At 41.4% G+C, this 17,386-nt stretch overlaps 1 protein-coding gene across 1 annotated transcript in view; it reads left to right on the top strand.

Annotated features, from left to right (window-relative positions):
• The window catches only part of col4a5 (collagen, type IV, alpha 5 (Alport syndrome)), a 45,153-nt gene that overhangs the window by 15,026 nt on the left and 12,741 nt on the right, over positions 1-17,386 (top strand). Inside the window, exons 2-27 of the mRNA XM_061031162.1 lie at positions 6,576-6,632; positions 7,102-7,191; positions 7,623-7,667; positions 7,899-7,943; positions 8,040-8,102; positions 8,320-8,373; positions 8,521-8,547; positions 9,859-9,939; positions 10,174-10,236; positions 10,359-10,394; positions 10,834-10,875; positions 10,978-11,070; positions 11,686-11,739; positions 11,855-11,911; positions 13,041-13,085; positions 13,193-13,246; positions 13,353-13,394; positions 13,551-13,644; positions 14,027-14,314; positions 14,491-14,580; positions 15,300-15,370; positions 15,680-15,871; positions 16,186-16,354; positions 16,721-16,813; positions 16,943-17,047; positions 17,191-17,288. Coding sequence (XP_060887145.1) covers positions 6,576-6,632; positions 7,102-7,191; positions 7,623-7,667; positions 7,899-7,943; positions 8,040-8,102; positions 8,320-8,373; positions 8,521-8,547; positions 9,859-9,939; positions 10,174-10,236; positions 10,359-10,394; positions 10,834-10,875; positions 10,978-11,070; positions 11,686-11,739; positions 11,855-11,911; positions 13,041-13,085; positions 13,193-13,246; positions 13,353-13,394; positions 13,551-13,644; positions 14,027-14,314; positions 14,491-14,580; positions 15,300-15,370; positions 15,680-15,871; positions 16,186-16,354; positions 16,721-16,813; positions 16,943-17,047; positions 17,191-17,288 — 2,148 coding nt within the window. The remainder of the gene's footprint in view (positions 1-6,575; positions 6,633-7,101; positions 7,192-7,622; positions 7,668-7,898; positions 7,944-8,039; positions 8,103-8,319; positions 8,374-8,520; positions 8,548-9,858; positions 9,940-10,173; positions 10,237-10,358; positions 10,395-10,833; positions 10,876-10,977; positions 11,071-11,685; positions 11,740-11,854; positions 11,912-13,040; positions 13,086-13,192; positions 13,247-13,352; positions 13,395-13,550; positions 13,645-14,026; positions 14,315-14,490; positions 14,581-15,299; positions 15,371-15,679; positions 15,872-16,185; positions 16,355-16,720; positions 16,814-16,942; positions 17,048-17,190; positions 17,289-17,386) is intronic.

Below are 17,386 nucleotides of genomic sequence, written 5' to 3'. Positions count from 1 at the left end.
GAGGCTTCGAACTTTACTCACTTAGAAGAAATGATTTGTATTACAAAAAAAGAACTTAAAAATCCTATTTTAGCATCAAGATCTTAAAACGGATGGAAGAAATGTGCTTCATTTCACTTTTCTAGGTATAACAAAAGACAGTTTTTTTGCTTTTCAGACACATTTCTGGAGAAACAAGGCTCAAAGTTGAATCCACATTTATGAAATCTTTAAAGAAAATCTTCACTGAACAATCAACGAACTTAACAAATCGACGAAGAAGAAGTGAAGATGTTAGCCATCACCAGCAGCTTCTATCACAAGATAGAAGGCGGGACATAACGTTAGGATGAATATGATTGGCTCTTAAGCGTCGTCAATAGGTCGAAAATGTAGTTAATGCCCCCCGAGTGCGGGATGAGTCATCAAACAGTTGAAACTTTTTGGACTTTACAGAGATGATCGATTTGTTCTCTTTACCCACTTTTTCATAAGGCGACTCATGTGACATCATTTGAGTCCCAATCAGCGAATTTAAACAATCCAGGAAGTTGAATCCTTGCAGTTTCCTAGTAATTTATATAAACTGACACGTGAAAACCGCCCTTAAGGTTAAGACGAGTGAGAAGAAGTGACCGGGTTCCCATGGTGTATAAACCATCTGTGACACAAACACCCAGTCTGTGTGTTCCTGTGTTTACCTCTCCTGCAGGGCTTGTTTAGATAAAGCTCGATAGCTGGGCATTCGAGGAATTCCAAACAATCCTGAGATTGAACGTGAAAGAAAACCTTGCTTTCCCCCCTTTAGTTTGAGAAAAGTAAAGTGTAGTACCGTTATACGACCAGCAGGGCAACATGCAAGACACCACATCTCTAAAGCGCCTCCATCTGCTCGCTCATTAAAGGCACAGTACGAGACCCGATGGTTTTCATGTTTTGTTTATGGTTCATCGAGAGTTGAAAATGCGCCGACAGATGTAAAAAAAAAAAAAGCCCAACAGGGGGCGAGGTGTGTTGTTCCAGATGTGAGGAAGCAGATGCAGAAAGGTTTTTGGTTCTTTTATGTGCTTCATTGGGAGCCAAGAGAGCTCTGGGGACGGCTGCTGAACTTCATTTAACACGTTTTGTAATGATGATATGAAGATACAAATACTAGCTGCTTAAATTCAAGTACTGAGCATTCATTTGTTGTTGCCATTATTGGGTCACATGTCGCATTTATAGGAAGATTAAACCCATCAAACCTAATCAGGGTATAGTTGATATGATTTGAGGCCTGATTGTCCTCCTCCAACGCATGAATGCAGAGTCCAGATTTAGTGGTTCAAAGGATTGTCTTGCCAGATGTTCCTCAGGTGTGAGGTGTGTTTGGAGTGATCAGGGCTGCACTGATTTCAAATCATAATCATTTGTAATTATAAATTGAACGATCTGATATCCTGTTGTAAGGGGGGAACCCCGAGGACGGTCGAGAACGCACTTCTGTGGATTGTCACAGGAACAAAATGATAGCCACTTGGGAAGCCAACTGACAAATCTAAAAAAAAAAGTCCTAAAAACTATTACAGCGTGTCGTTCTTTTTGCCCTTTTTCTGCCATGTTTGTTTACTCCAAAGTCGCGATTTTGCAAGACTTCCAGGTTTCAGAGTCAGGACTGTGGTTCTTCATGGATGAAATCTGTAGGTGTGTGTTGTGCTTTGTCGGTTGAAGTTTTTTTATAAATAATTTAGAAGCTCTTGTATAAGATAAGGTCGTTAGGTGGTGAAGAGATGTTGCTCTGTGTGACTGGAAACTTTTAAGTGCTCTCTCTGCAGGTATCCCTCAGCGGGTGGGGGGGGAGGGGGGTCAACAGGGGTCAACATTCATTAGACCCAAATGAAAAGAGAAGAGAGGAGAGAAAATTACGTCCAAAGAAAAAAGGGAATTCCTGTGAATAAAAAAAGTGGAATTCTTCTATGGCACGATGGCTTGTGTGTGTGTGTGTGTGAGACGCATGGGGTCCTCTGTTTGGGGGTGGTCTTCCTCTTCCAAAGAGCCGGATAGTCAAAACACACATGGCCAGATTTTTTGTCCAAAGTGAAAATATTTGCTTTGGTTGTCGCTCTCGGGGCGTCGTCACCTTGAAGCAGTGAAAGTCCAGCGGCGATGAAAGGGATCAGCGGGTGTGAGGGCGGAGAGAGAGAGGCTCGGAGCCGGGAGTGTCGCTCTCCACAGCGGGGGTGAACCCGCATGTACGCACACTTCAGACACCCAAGATATTTAACACGTGAAGGATAAACACACATGGACACAGTAATGGTATCCTCTCATGTTTTTAATGAAATCATCAGCGGTGACATATTGGATTTGTAAAGTGAAAAGGGACCCCGAAAGCTTCAGAAAGATGGAAAATGTTTAGTGTGGGCCAGGCTTTAGGAGAATTTGGATACGAGGAAGTCTTCAGGTGGGACAGAGACAATCCGCTGGCTAAGCTACCGGGAGCAATTTGGGGTTCAGTGTCAGAGCTGGGGATCAAACCCCCAACCTACTAGCTAAATGACGACCAACACTTAGCCACAGCAGTATTTCTACTACTGTCGTATTTGTACCGTCATATTTTGCCCTCAGTACGATCATTAATCGCAGAGAAGGCCAAATGTACGATCATTTGACATTTTTAATTATTTGTGACTTGAGAGCAACAAATCACTTCAGCACCTTTTAGCGCCCTCATGTTGAAAAGCTGAAGTTTCAAAGTTCAGAATTTCACACATCTGTCTGTCAGTGATGTTCAAAAACAGATAAATACACTCGTGGTTTTCTCTTTTTAAAACTGTGTTTATTGACAGTACACATGTGTTAGCTTCCACACTCGACGTTTGCACGTGTGTGTGTGTTTAGTGTTATTGGGGGAAGGGCAGCGCGTATAGGTGTCTAATCATCAGTCTTTGATGAGCGGGGGAATTCCAGTCTCGCCAGTCTAATCCCCGGTTGCATGCCTTCCGCTCGCTCCCCACCTCCTCGTCCTCCGCCTCCTCATCGTCACGTCACCCCACCCCACCCCACCCATCCTCACACTCACCTTTCCAGCACTCAGTACACACCTAGCTTGTTTCTGTAGCCACATAGCCCCTAAGTTACTTTATTTCAGCCTTGTTGTCAATGGAGAAACTTGCAATTTACAAACGACTACAGTGATGACATATTTCACAACCACTTTAAAAAGGGTGCTGTTTTTTTATTTTAATGTAAAATGTGATAAAAGTTAAAGTCATAGCGAAGCAGAAGTTAGCTTAACCTCTGTCAGTATGATGTCATTTAGACTGGCCTCAAATATTTGATTACACCTTAACTACGTTCTCTGTATTTCAAAACAATATATTTTTTTCAAGCTAAAATCCAAACTGCTATGAAACGGCTTTCGCTAGTTAGCTTAACAAAAAGCAAGCTAACGGTCAGGTTTCGTTAGCTAGTCGCGCCAGAAATCACGTTTTTACTTGATTGATTAGCGTTTTTTAAAGACACGTCTTTAAATATCTCTTAGATAAAAAGAAAAGGGAGTCATTTGGCAAGAAATACTAAAAGGTTGTTATTTTAAGCACAGATATAAATTAACAACGGATTCGTTTGCAAATTATTATTTTTTTAGTTGCGTCGAATGCAGCACCTATTCCACTTTGGATCATAGACTTAGCCCACATATCTTTACATCATTTACTTGCCTTGACATCAAACTGTGTACTGAACTTCAGCCCCTCTGTGTCAGGGGCTGTATCCCTAAAGTCACCTCCAGAGGTGTTGAGAGGGTACATCCCGGCTTCAGCCCAGATCGGGCTTTAATCGCTGGGTTGGCATGATGCCGTAAAGTGGGACGGAGTTGAGGGGAGAGCTTTAAAGACACAGAGAAGGACACACGGACAGAGAGCGTGGAGCGAATATCTGCAGCTCACTGACCTTTCTAAGTGGATTACATGCCCCGACAGTGCTGCGGGGGTAAAAGAGAGGCTACACAGAGGGACTGAACTGCACAGTGAAGAAGAAGAAGAAGAGAGACGCTTTTAACACCGCATTAAGACAGATTTTAAACCCCATGATCGGTTCATTTCAGCTCCGTTCATTTAACCCCAAGAGGGCAAATCATCGGCAGTTGATCAAATACCTCTTGTTTGCTAAGCAACACCTCAGCCTGAGGGTAAATTTTATTATTAAATAAAACGCAAACGATTCCTCATAACCAGCCGACGGATAAATTGTCACAAGGATATTGGTTCTACCATTTCAGCAACAATCAGGACCTGATAGGTGGTATTTACGGTAACATGCTGTAATAACGCTGTTTACCGTAATTGAAATCAATGACACACAGGTGGCGAGCTGACTGGTTGAGTTATCATCATAATGTATTGTTGTGAATCATCTCGTTTTGGAGAGGGTCCAGTGAATAATCCGATTTTAAAATATGTTATGGCAATGGTTTCCCGACCTGGGGGTTGGGACCCCAAAAATGGGCCACAATATAGAGCAGGGGAGGCCGCAAGAGGGGAAAAATATGTAATTTATAGCCTATATTTCACAAATTGACTTCATTTGACAGCCCTTATTTGTCTAAAAAAGAAACGATCTTTCAGTAATAATTAAAAGAAGTTTAATAAAGAAGTTATTGTCAAACAAATGACACAATTCAGGAAATGAAATGAAGTGGCTCTTCGTATTAAACATGTTTTCACTGTTCATATCTGAGAGCACTTTTTTAACCATTGTGAAGGTTGTGAGTGTAGTAAATTGGAGGACAAGAACGCAGCTCAACATAGAGAACAGATCGAGTGTGTAACTTGTTTGATTTAGTTTGATTCTGAAAGAGCCGTAAGAGCTTCACAGGTGTTAATGTGTTAAAGAGCGAGTCAATGGCTTAGGCACAAATCTCTTGATATGACAAGCCTTATTGGGCCTCACTAGCCTTATTACACTTTTTTGTTTTGGGATAAATATATGTCAAAGGGGTGAAAGAGAGAGGGATTACAGGACGGCAGATGGATGGAGAGAGAGAAAGAAAAAGAAAGATGGAGGAGAGCAGAGTGTGGGGGCTGCGAGCCGGGCGTGGGAGAGCAGACTGCATTGAGCTGAAGCAGACCAGAGGCTAATCTGGAGATTCAGGGCTTGTAAAAACACCTTCACACACACACACATGCACACACACATACACACTTGACTACCCATGTGCAAATGAATTTAGACATGTATGTGTGTGTGTGTGTGTGTTGGAAACCCCTCCACCCTGCAGTCCTGATAATAGTTTGCACACGTTTTGTGTTTACTGCAAACAGGCGACACTCTGCGTGTCTCCAAATCCCAGAGCTCCTGATTTCTATGACATGTTTTCGGCGGGAATCGAACCCTCGACCCGGGCTTTGAACTATGCCTCGCTTTTGAGCCCCGCAGTAGAGCGGATAAGCCTGCCGCTTTGGGACGGCGCTGTGACTCTATCAGAGCTGAGATCAGTGTGGTGAGAGAGGATTCAACGGGCTGTCAAAGTGTGTGGTTAACACTTGCTTTATGAGGACACATCCTGCACACACACACACACACACACACACACACACAGAGGAATGTGACGCACATCTCTCTCTCTCTATATATATATACAGTATATGTGTGTGTACAAACAAAGGCTACAAGTGGATATCTTATGGTTGTAGACTGTTTCATTACATCAAAAAAAAGATTACATCCTGGCACTTTTCACCATTTTCTAACAGTCAAAGTCCTTCTCTCTGTAAAACCATAAAAAATGATCGGGCCAAAGATGGACACAAAGGTTTTTGCAGACACAGAAGAATGCTGACTTGGCCTCTCTCTCTCCCTCTCTCTATCTCTCTCTCTCTCTCTCTCTCTCTCACACTCGGCCTGTCTTTCTCACAACCTGGCTGCCCGGCATGCGTGCAATCGATGCCCGTCTGGCATCCGCTGTGTCAACAACCCTGGGAAAAGTTAATCAGCGGCCTGACACTCCCATCGTGCCATCCCTCGCCCTCCTCTCCCTGCTCTCCTGTTAACTCCTTTTCCTGCTGAGAAACATTAACATGAATGTTTTATTTCGGATAAAAAGCTTTTTAAGTACTTTTGTTCGGTCCTTGCTGACCTTGTAGCCAGTCTTTCAGCGTTAAACAAACCTGCAGCGGGAAAAAATCTGCAGACCTATCTCTCCTCCTCTGTGGGAAGAAATGCTGCCTGTTATCTGCTGTAGTGCTTTAGCTTAATGATGCAGCGCCCTCTAGTGGCGCTGGTGGATTTAGGCAAGAAATATGTCTCGAATAGACTCAATTTCACTGATAAATGTGGAAAATATTTGAGTAAAATCCTGACAAAATTGACTGCACAGAAACAATTTGTCAAAGTTTGTGTCCAATTCTAACATTTCAACAATTTTTCTTTTATATTCAGAGGAAAAAACATCTTGATTTGTTTCCTTTCTGCTCTAGCAGTGGATGTACAGTGATTTTTCTGTGTTTAACGTCTATGATTTATAGGTTTTTTCGTTTCGTCACAAGTCAAGTTCATAAAACCTTTTTGATCAACAAAAAATCCTCATCTCTCTTTCTTCCTGTCGTCCAAAACAGGCTTGCCACGGCTGTGCGGGATCCAAATGTGACTGCAGTGGACAAAAAGGAACCAAGGTGAGAAAAAAATGTACACTCATGAATAAATGAACGCACATCCAAGCAAACACGGCACAAGACCACAGAATCATGTGTGCACTCAGAAAGCAACAAATACAGGATTTTAAACATGGAAATGTGACCTTCAGTGGCACAATAGATGGAATATAACAAACTATCATGATATTTTTTCAAAGAACTTATTCTATATTATACTTATAGTATACTTATACTAACAATATTTGTTTGTCTTTTTATACACTTCCACAGGAGTGAGTGTAAATGGTTAGAAGTACATTGTGGCCCATCACCTGTTTACCTAGTGCACCCAACCAAATCTTACATACTGTTGCTTTAATTCTGTCAGTCTGATTAGGGATACATACATGCAAGTATGTAGGTTAAGAAAATATAATTATATAGAAAACAAAAAAGTGTATAAGTAATCCAATTATTAAGTTTTGTTAATCTGTGTTACTCTCTGCAGGGTGAACAGGGTTTCCCAGGGCTCACAGGACAGCCAGGAGTCCCAGGATTCCCCGGACCTGAGGGACCAATCGGACCCCGAGGAGAGAAGGTGGGTTCACTGGGGCAACAGTTCTAAAATATATGAAGTTCTTTACTTGAAGTTCAGTTCTTTAGTTCTTCACTTTGTGCAGATAAACAACATCAAATAATAAAGGGATACATACAAAATGTGCCAAACCCTGAGGGCTTTTGAAATGAACCTACCTAGCTTTTGAAATTGAAATATCTGCAAACTTTTTTGGAAGAGATGAAGGAAGAGGAACTTCACCATGTGTCGTGGCAAAGGAGACACATTTCCCATTTTAAAAGAAGATACAGAACAAAGTCAACAGAATCCTGAATCAGAGAGTTTAAGAAGTGTTTTGGTGCAAACTTTGAGTTCAAAAGTGTTTAATATTCTTTCTGCCAGGGGTAGAATCAATAAACTTCTCTGTCCTCTCTTCTTGTTTTAATATCCGTGTGTCTTTTTCTTTCTCTCAGGGTAGCGATGGACCTCATGGACTGCATGGTCCAAAAGGAATAAGAGTGAGTTCATCCCTCTTCTTCTTATTCCTTGCAAACGGCAGCATCTCCAAACACCAAAGTGAACTTTTCCTATGTTATTTCTACACTGACGGATAGGTGGTTGTAATTCCCTCCTCTGGCCAGCAGATGTCCTCATTAACTCCAAAAACAATAACTGAAGAAGAACCTCATAGCTGAAATGTATTTTTGATGCTATCTTTAACCAATTTCTTTACACGTTCCCTCCGACAGGGGCCGTCTGGATTGCCAGGATTTCCAGGAACTCCAGGACTTCCAGTGAGTTTCCCCCATTTTTCTCAAATCTTACACCGCTTTGCAGAGAGCAAGGTAGCAATGTGTGATGTAACTTCCTGTTTGCTTCCTGTTTCGCAGGGACTCCAAGGACAAGATGGACCACCGGGCCCAAGAGGAGTGCCGGGCTGTAACGGGACAAAGGTAACTTGTTCCAGTGTTAAAGATCCCGACATTCAGTCTTCTTTTGACTCAGACATTTGAGATTTGGAGTGATTTTATTTTCTCAAACTGTAAAGCTTCTAATGTGTCATTAAATAAACCTGTTGGCCTGTGATAAAAAAAATAATCTCACCTAAGGTCCACTTACCATTTGTTTTTTTGAGGGCAGTTCATTTAAAGTCGTTCTTCTTCTGTGCAGGGTGAAAGGGGTTACCCCGGAAGTGGAGGAATCCCCGGAGCTCAGGGACTGTCTGTGAGTTTACACCCACAAAGAAGAAGTCAGATATCTTAAAATTAAATGAAAAATAATTTTCTTCTTTAACATTTTTCTTTGTGTTCTTCTTCTTCTTCTTCTTCTTCTTCTTCTTCTTCTTCTTCTTCTTCTTCTTCTTCTTCGTAGGGTCCACCTGGTCTGCCAGGACCGAAGGTAGGTGTCAGCATCCTCTATCTATACACTACTGTTTAGTATACAGAAGACATTTTATCATTCTTTTTGATACATTGTAAATAAATCTGGAAATAAAGTTTGTTATAGTAAACTTAATACCAAGGTAAAACCAAGCAGCAACCTCCGGTGTTGAAAAATGAATCTAATGTGGAAGTACAAAAAACTGTAGTTCCTGGAGTGTCCACTAGAGGCTGGCTCCAAAAGCCCTTTTAGTCACATACACACCTGTTCAAAGATGCCCGGTTTAACAGCAGAAATAATCATAGCCTAGTTGAAGAATCAAAATTGGTACAGCTTATTTCTTGATTGGCCCACACTTTACGGGAGGTGATTTAAAAAAATACTCATCTGTTTGATGTTATGAAGGGTAAAGGGCCTTGACTGATCCGACTGAAGTGCGGGCATGTTGTAGCTGTTTGTCAGGAGGCTTAATGCCCTACCAGCTCCATGTCTTTGCCTGTTACTATGTTGACCAAAAGTTAGTTTAAAACAGCAGTTCCAATATGGCAACCACCGCCCATAGGCTTCAAAATGCCAAATCAGAAACCAATGGTTGACGTCACTGAGTCTACGTCCATATTTATATACAGTCTGAGGGTAAAACAATACTTTACAGCAGTTAAAATCATGTGAATGTGATTATGTGGGTGTTGCTGAAAACACTCTTAAGCAGTTGTAAAAGTAAGCCCAAAAAAATAGATGAAAATACAAAAACACAAATTTTGTTTAAAAGAGGCTCTTTAGTAATTTGTGTTTTCATGAAATCGACTTTATTCTAATAGAATGTGACTTGAAGCTCTTTGCTGTAAGACGTAAAGCTGAGTTTTCTTTTTTTGCCACAAGATGGTGCTGTTTCTTATTCACAGTCTGCAAAAAAACACCATTCAGCTTTACAAATGAAGACATGACATAACATCAGAAAAAAAAGCTTTTCTTTATATGCCCACCATCATCTGCAATAATTATCTCAGGTTATAACGCTAAATACAAACTGACTATAGAGCTGTAAATACACTTTAAAAAAATCATTGATTTTAGATTTTTTAAATATTTTTCTATTTGATCCTAAGACATCTGTATGCATATGTATTTTTAAGAGCAAAGTTACATTTTCAATCTATATATTATTTTTTATTGAACTGTAATCCTGCACAGCTCTAACTCTAAACATTTTTTTTCCCAGACAGAAAAAGCTCCTTGGAATTGAATTGAATTGAAATATACCCCCTGCACACTTCATGTCTAACAGTTTCATCTGTTTGTTTGTGTGTTTTTTTTTTTTTTTTAAAGGGAGACCCTGGTGATGTGATCTCCACCAACCGTTTTGGAGAGCAAGGAGGAGTTGGACTGCCCGGGTTACCAGGAGTTCCTGTGAGTTCTTCTTCTATGTGTTTTAACCTTCAAGCTCACTCAGACTTCACTTTGACTTTGAGTAGAGATCTTAAAAAAGTTACCTGTAAAGTGTAAAAGCTAACATGACTATAATAAAATCTAGATTCATTATCTCTGGAAAGAAACTTTCAAAAAAGGTGAAATATTTGAAGAAGGGTTTCAGAGAATCTGCATGTGTGTGTATCATCTCCTGTGTGTGTGTGTGTGTCACAGGGCTCCTCTGGACCCCCTGGTTTACAAGGCCCACTCGGCCCACCAGGACCCAGAGGCTATGAGGTATAATAAAACTGCTGCAAAAATATCGTCAGTGTGAACATGTGGTATTTAATGTGTATTATTTATCGTATGAAGTGAACCATTAAAGTTGAACAACATTGTCTCCTGATGTTGTCTTTCAGGGTCGTCCAGGTCCTCCTGGTCTCCCTGGACCAAAGGTGAGTTCAAACACTGATGAGTTTACAAACTGATGTTGTCTTCAGAGGCACTGTATATCAACAGGCTCCAGACCAGTAAGGGGGCCCCTGAGGGCTCACAAACTTAAACCAAAGCAGTGACCCAAAATGTGCAAATTTTGCAATGACAGCAGGAAACCTCTGGAGTTTGTCAATGAAAGTCATCAAATTAAAATGAAGAGTGATTATCAGTCTCTAGGAGAGAAAAAGGAATGAGGAATAAAGAGGAACAGGGGGAAAATGTCAGGATAATAGCAGACATACTGGCGATGACCGCTGGCTGGAGGGCCCCCCAGTTGATATTTGCCTAGGGACCCAACAGACTCTAGAATCTCCACTGCTTGTCTTTATCATCACGCTGATTTTAAACCGTCTAAATCTTAGAGCTTGAGTTCAAGATGTTTTACTCCTTCTCCAACAGGGAAACATGGGATTGAACTTCCAAGGACCCAAAGGAGAGAAGGTCTTTGCTCTTTATTCAAACACTTTGATTGCAGTCATCCACAACCAAAAAACAAGCTCGGATCCTTAATCCCCTCTTCTTTGTGTCTGTGTATGAACGCAGGGTGACCCAGGTTTGCCAGGACCTCCTGGTCCTCCCGGGCAGGTGGGAGAGCAGAAGAGACCACCTGAGGCGGTGATTCAGAGAGGAGACAAGGTAATACCACGTGAAATACAACACAACAAGTATTTGGTTCTGCAGTTCATGACTTTTTTTAAGGAGATAGTGGAAATGCTTTTGAAAAAATTGGAGAGAGGTTAGAACACAGAAAGGTGTACAGACTGATGCAGAGATGGCTAAACACTGAAGCTGCAGTGCCCACGACATTGGCAACCTGTGTGAGCATCGACTCTTGGGAGGAGGGGGGGACAGCTCTCTCTGATGTTTTGAATTTGGACTGCAGTACCCATTTCAAATACTAGGTGTCAGAGTTACATATTGGTCCTTTTAGCCATTTTTTTCCGACATATGAAAAAGATCCTGAGGGTTTTTTTTTTTTTTTAAAGGTGCAGGCTGCAACTCTCACTCCAGCCACTTGGTGGCAGCAGAACATTTCTGCACCTCAGATCATTCACAAACTCTTCCACACTCCCACAAAAAGAAGTCTCTTTTTAGGGTTACTTTACGCAGCTATGGCATGATGTTCACATAAAGCATTATTTGACGATGTCTGATAATGAGAAGAATTTGTTGTGTGTAAAAATAACCTTATAGAGCTGACAATTGTTCATAATTACTCTAAAATGTCTGTTTTGCCTCTTTTCTCTGCAGGGTGACCCAGGTATTCCAGGTCCTCAAGGTGATCCCGGCTTTCCAGGACCCCCTGTAAGTGTCTATTCCTACCTTACCTCACCTTGACTCTTTATTTATCTCCCTGAAACAAATCTGCAAATCTGAACATTAGAGCCACGTTGTTGATGTTTTTCTGTTGTCATTTTAGGGTCCCTCAGGTGGCAACAAAGGAGACAAGGGAGAACCAGGAGAAGCAGGCAAACGAGTAAGTACTGCTCAAAAACAAAAAGTTACACAAGTTAACATGTAAAAATGTCACCCTAAACCAAACCTCAAACCTTCATGTCGAACCATATACAATGGTTAAAGTTCAATCTGAAGGTCTGCATTTTGCTTTAAAGTTCTCATTGAGTCATCAAAAGATCCTGGAAGCCTTTTCCCCACATTTGGATTCGGGATGATTTTATATCCCACAGATTGAATTCATTTGTGCAAATGTTTTAGATTCGCTTACGAGTTCTATTTTGCAAGAGTGCAAATAAGTCAGTTTCCTTTAAAGAAAAATGTCTAAAACTGCCTGCTGGTTTCTCAATTTGGACTATATTTTGCGTTAGAGGAAGAACGTGTGACTTTTTGACCCAATAGAGGTTGCTCTTACTCAGTAGAATGAAACTAAAGCAAACTGCTGTTTGGCCAGACCTCCACCATACTGAAGCCTCCGCTTTCCTCCAATGACACACCTCCAACCCCCCTCGCATTCGCACAAAGGAGTCAAGTGCAAGCAGTGGACAAATTTGTCCTTGGCTTGAGCTAAAATTGCCTGTGGTCTGCATTGTTGTGTTAGCATGCTAATGTTGCTAACTTCATTAGCTCTTAGCTTGACATTGCATGTAAAATGATACGGATTGTCCATGATCTAAAAACGCTTATGTGACATCCAAATAAGCAGTGAGTATGTTCTTCATCTTTTCTCTAGTCGTTGACTAAAACAAGGGGAGGAGTCAGCCAGCCGTCCCGTCCATGTTAAGACGGCTCTGACAACAACACAGCCCGTGGGACACACAATTTTCACTCATTGTAGACAGTTATGACTCAGAGAGACATTTACAGAGGATATACTTGATTTCTGCTTCATTTATTTTTTTAAATGTCGCACATTCTTCCTTTAAAGACTCCAAAAAACAAACTGGATTATTGGGAACAAGCAGTGAGATACAGCCGACTGGAGAGACCCAATCCTTCCTGTAACATCTAAAATTAATTTTGTCCTCACATAGATAGAAATACACAAGACCACAAACATATTTGATACTTTTATAGAAGTTTGTGCTTGATAAACCGATCATACATTTCTTTCTGGAAAAAGCATGATCCCTGATTTCTTCTCTCTAAAGGGCAAACCAGGCAAAGATGGTGACCCTGGTTCCCCAGGATTCCCTGTGAGTTCTCCCATGTCAACAAATTTGAAAGATCCTTCAACATTTATACCAATACTGAGAATTTCTTTACATTTCTGGACTTCTAATTGTTTTATTTGGACTATTAGGGAATCAAAGGAGAGTCAGGCCTTCCAGGTCCTCCAGGCAGGGACGGAGAGAGAGTGAGTTTTCTACAGATTATTGATTTATTTTTAAAAATGTATTTTAGAATTTACATTGTGATGTTTTGTAAAAATGATAAACTGACCCTTTTCTTTCCCTTTTTAGGGATTTAAAGGTGATCAAGGATACCCGGGCCCACCTGGACTGGTGTGTATTCTGCTTTTCTTCTTTTTTTTAAACAATTTTATCTGATGATCATTTGAAAGCTATCGAGCATCCCACATCATACATACAAAGATTGTTTATAAAAACATCATAAAATATGAGCATTTAAACTGAGTGAATTACTCATTCTGCCATCAGGTGATTGGTGGACAGACAGGAGGTCGAGTCGGTCCTAAAGGTGAGCCTGGATTCCCCGGATCACCCGGACATAAAGGAGACAGAGGACCAGCAGGTAATACCCACACACACAAACAGAATATTGAACTACTTTCGTAGCTATTGCTAGCTAAAGAACCACATATTGTAACACACTGCCATTGTTAGAAAAGTAGCTAAAGAGACGAAAATTAGCTTTGCTAAATTCCGCTGGATTAAATAAGGATTAAAATTTGATATTATCCAGGTCCAGATTTGAATAATCTACAACATCCATTAATAAGGTCATTGACAGAAAAAAGAAGCAATTCTGGTATATTACCTGATTTAATACTACCAAGTAGAGAGTTAGCTGTTTTTCTTTGAAATGTGTGAAATTTAGGTGAACATCTTTAATGGCGTTCATACTGTTTTTAATTTAAACGTTTCCCCCCTGTCTTCTCACCTATCTTCTACAGGTCTATCAGGGCCTCCAGGAGCTCCAGGACTTCAAACTATTGGTGGAGGTGGTCAGCCAGGATCTCCAGGCTTCCCCGGAGAGAGAGGTCAGAAGGGAGACTTGGGCCCTCCAGGTCTGTCACTGCCAGGACCTCCAGGTCGTTCAGGAGCTCCTGGTCCTCAGGGTCAACCAGGACTTCCTGGACCTCCGGGCTTTTCCACATCGCCACAAAACTGTGTCTCTGGAGAGCCTGGGCGTCCTGGTCTGCAGGGAGAGAGAGGTTACCCCGGAGAGACAGGACAGAAAGGTGAGAGATGCTTGGTACTCCCAAAATATCTGAGCAAGAAACCTAAATTTGGCAAAGAAGAAATGAACAAAAGATCAAATAAAGAGCATATATTTTGTAAGGTTTTTTTTGAAGATTAGTAGCTAAAATGTTACCAACACAAAGCAAATAGTGACCCAAGTTATCTGTTGTTTCAGGTGACAAGGGCGACACCTGTGTGAACTGCTTTGGTGGTACCAGTGCCATTCCAGGACCCCCAGGACCTGCAGGACAGCCCGGTTTCCCTGGTAAAGCCACTTGAAGTTAAAGAAAATATGTCCACCTTCTTTTTGTGGTAATACATATTCAAGGTGGATGTATGAGGAGAGAGCTGGGAGGAAATTATTATATTTCTCAATAGTGTTGAGTTGGGACTGTTAGCATGACCCTGAATTCGCCAAGTCTCCTGGCTAGAAATTAAATTGAACCATAAGAAAAAGAGTGAAATGACACAATTGATGGACATCAAATAAATTGCTAATAAGTAACAATTGTTAGCCTCATAACTATCAAAATGTCAAAACGTTTTAGGACCTTGAGAATTATTCAAGAACGGTGCGAGGTCCTGCTCATTTAGGTGAAAAACAAGCTGAACAGGTGCTTCTTTGTTGGGGTTTTTTTGTTTTGTTTTCTGTATAGACGAAATAAGTAAGGCTTTTAAGCACATTATGCACAAATGATGGTATTTTTTATGTATAATTAAAGGCTTACTCTGCAACCTTCGGAGCAGATTTTCATACCAAAACAAATGCTCTTTTTGGACACACCTCCTTCATCCCTCAGCTCCCCAGAATGTTGCATATTAAGCCTTTAAGAACGAACTGTATTTGGAAATCTTTGGAAGTACGTAGTTGTCTAAAATTATTTATGCTTTGCTGTCTCATAGAGGCAATGTAAATCTTTAGGATACAGCACATTACTGAATCATTATGGCTGTATTAGTCATTTTTTTCCTTGCCTATATTAGGAGGGCCTGGTGCCACAGGTGTTAAAGGAGACCGAGGATTTCCAGGAACACCAGGTTCTGTTGGACCCCCTGTGAGTACTTTTTACACTTCTTTGACCATTGCATTGTCTTGAAAGAGACTCTAACTATTAAATAAAAAATAATAATATTATGATTAGTAAATGCTAAATGGACTTGAGCTTGTATATGGCTTTTCTAGTCTTTTGAAACTGCATGTCACATTCACCCACTGATGGCAGAGGCAGCTATGTATAGTGTTTAACTAATCCGAGTCAACCACCGAGCCACAGCCATCTCAAACTGTCACATGATTTACCTTAGTGTCTTGAATATTTATATTCTAACAGCTAGATTTCCTTCTTCCCTTTTTTTTCTACCAGGGTCCGTCCGGTCCTCAGGGTTCTTCAGGATACCCTGGAGAGAAAGGAGATCCAGGTGATGCAGTCACAGTGAGCGGTGTGAGGGGGGAGAAGGGTGACAGCGGCTTCCCTGGACCACCTGGTCTACCTGGACTGGATGGTCGACCTGGTCGTGACGGACAGCCTGGAGCGCCGGGACCCAAAGGAGCTTCTGTAAGTATATTTCTTGTAGTGTCTCAGTCATTTAGTCCATTGACTGTATAATGTGGACAACGTCTTTGATATTATCAGTATGATAATAATGAACTATCTCTACAAAACCAGGTTTGACAAAAATCAGTTTGATGTGTATCTTAACCTTAAAGTTAAACCCATATCCATCTGTTTACGTTGAAGGATGCAGGGTTGATGACCTATTTTGCTTCAAGTCAGCAGGGGGAGCTCTAAATATTGTCGCTCCGTACTAGGTGGTTTATGACTCATATATCCATTTATGATCCATTTCATACATAATATGTGTTGGACAGGGTTCCCTGCTGGTGAAAGGAGAACGAGGGCTCCCCGGTGAGTCAGGTACCCCAGGTAATCCAGGAGACAGGGGACCTCCAGGGTCCCCTGGCTTTGGACCTCAGGGCCCTTCAGGAGAGAAAGGTATCCCAGGAGTCCCAGGAAGACCTGGAGGTTCTGGCGCACCAGGTAAGAAGACAATCTTTAATCATTTATTTTGATGTGATCTTTAAAAAAGGTGTTTCAGCTTTCCTCCACAAGCAAGTTTGAGTATGTAGAAGTCTATGAGAAAATTGTATACTTCAAACTTGATTTATTAAATCTATAAACACTCTCTGAATTAGTTTATGGTCTCAATCCCAAGTTTAAATTCTCCTTAAATACAGCATGATATTCATTCAGTATATCATGGTTCTATTTAGAGTAAACTATGTTAGGAATGGTCTGCTGAAATGCAGGACATGTTGTCTTTCCTTTCTGTCTCTTTTGTACAGAAAGAGATTCTTTAACCTCACTTATGTTTCCTCCCATGCTTTCTCACACCTTACCTCACAGGGGCTAAAGGTGAACCAGGCCTGTCAATCGCAGAAAAAGGCTTACCAGGATCCAGAGGACTGGATGGAGAGCCAGGATTACCTGGTGCATCAGGTACACAGTTGTTGTTTTACAGGAGAAACACAATTTTCATGTGTCGCTAATTCCAGGCATTGAAGATGCCAACTGTCTCTGTTATGTAATTGGTTTTTTTTTTGCTTTTTTGCAATTTTCTGTCATCAGGTAGCCCTGGTCAGCCCGGACAAAATGGTTTCCCTGGTTTACCAGGAGCAAAGGGTGATCCTGGACTCCCAGGAATTGGACTTCCAGGACCCCCAGGAGTGAAAGGTAAAGACAAAGATGAATGCTCCTTTTACATCTTGTCATCGTCTTCATTCTCTATCTCCCTTCAAAGTGCCTCCTCTGCACCTGTACCTGTTACCAATACCTTCTCCTGTTGCACAACCCTCAACCTCTCAATTTTTCTCTAGGATTCCCAGGTATTCCCGGCCAGCCAGGAGCTCCCGCAGGACCAGGCAGACCAGGTGTAGATGGACTCCCCGGCCAGCCTGGTTTTCCTGGACCCAAGGTAGGTAGCTTTATGGAGGATAGCTCATTTGGTTACTTCCAATGGGGAATTCAGAAGGTTTGGACAACCACCTCCTTCACGTCACCAAGTTCACAATG

This window comes from Labrus mixtus, chromosome 23 (genome assembly GCF_963584025.1).
Source record: "Labrus mixtus chromosome 23, fLabMix1.1, whole genome shotgun sequence".
Classification (NCBI taxonomy): domain Eukaryota; kingdom Metazoa; phylum Chordata; class Actinopteri; order Labriformes; family Labridae; genus Labrus; species Labrus mixtus.
This window is presented reverse-complemented; position numbering and strand designations above follow the sequence as displayed.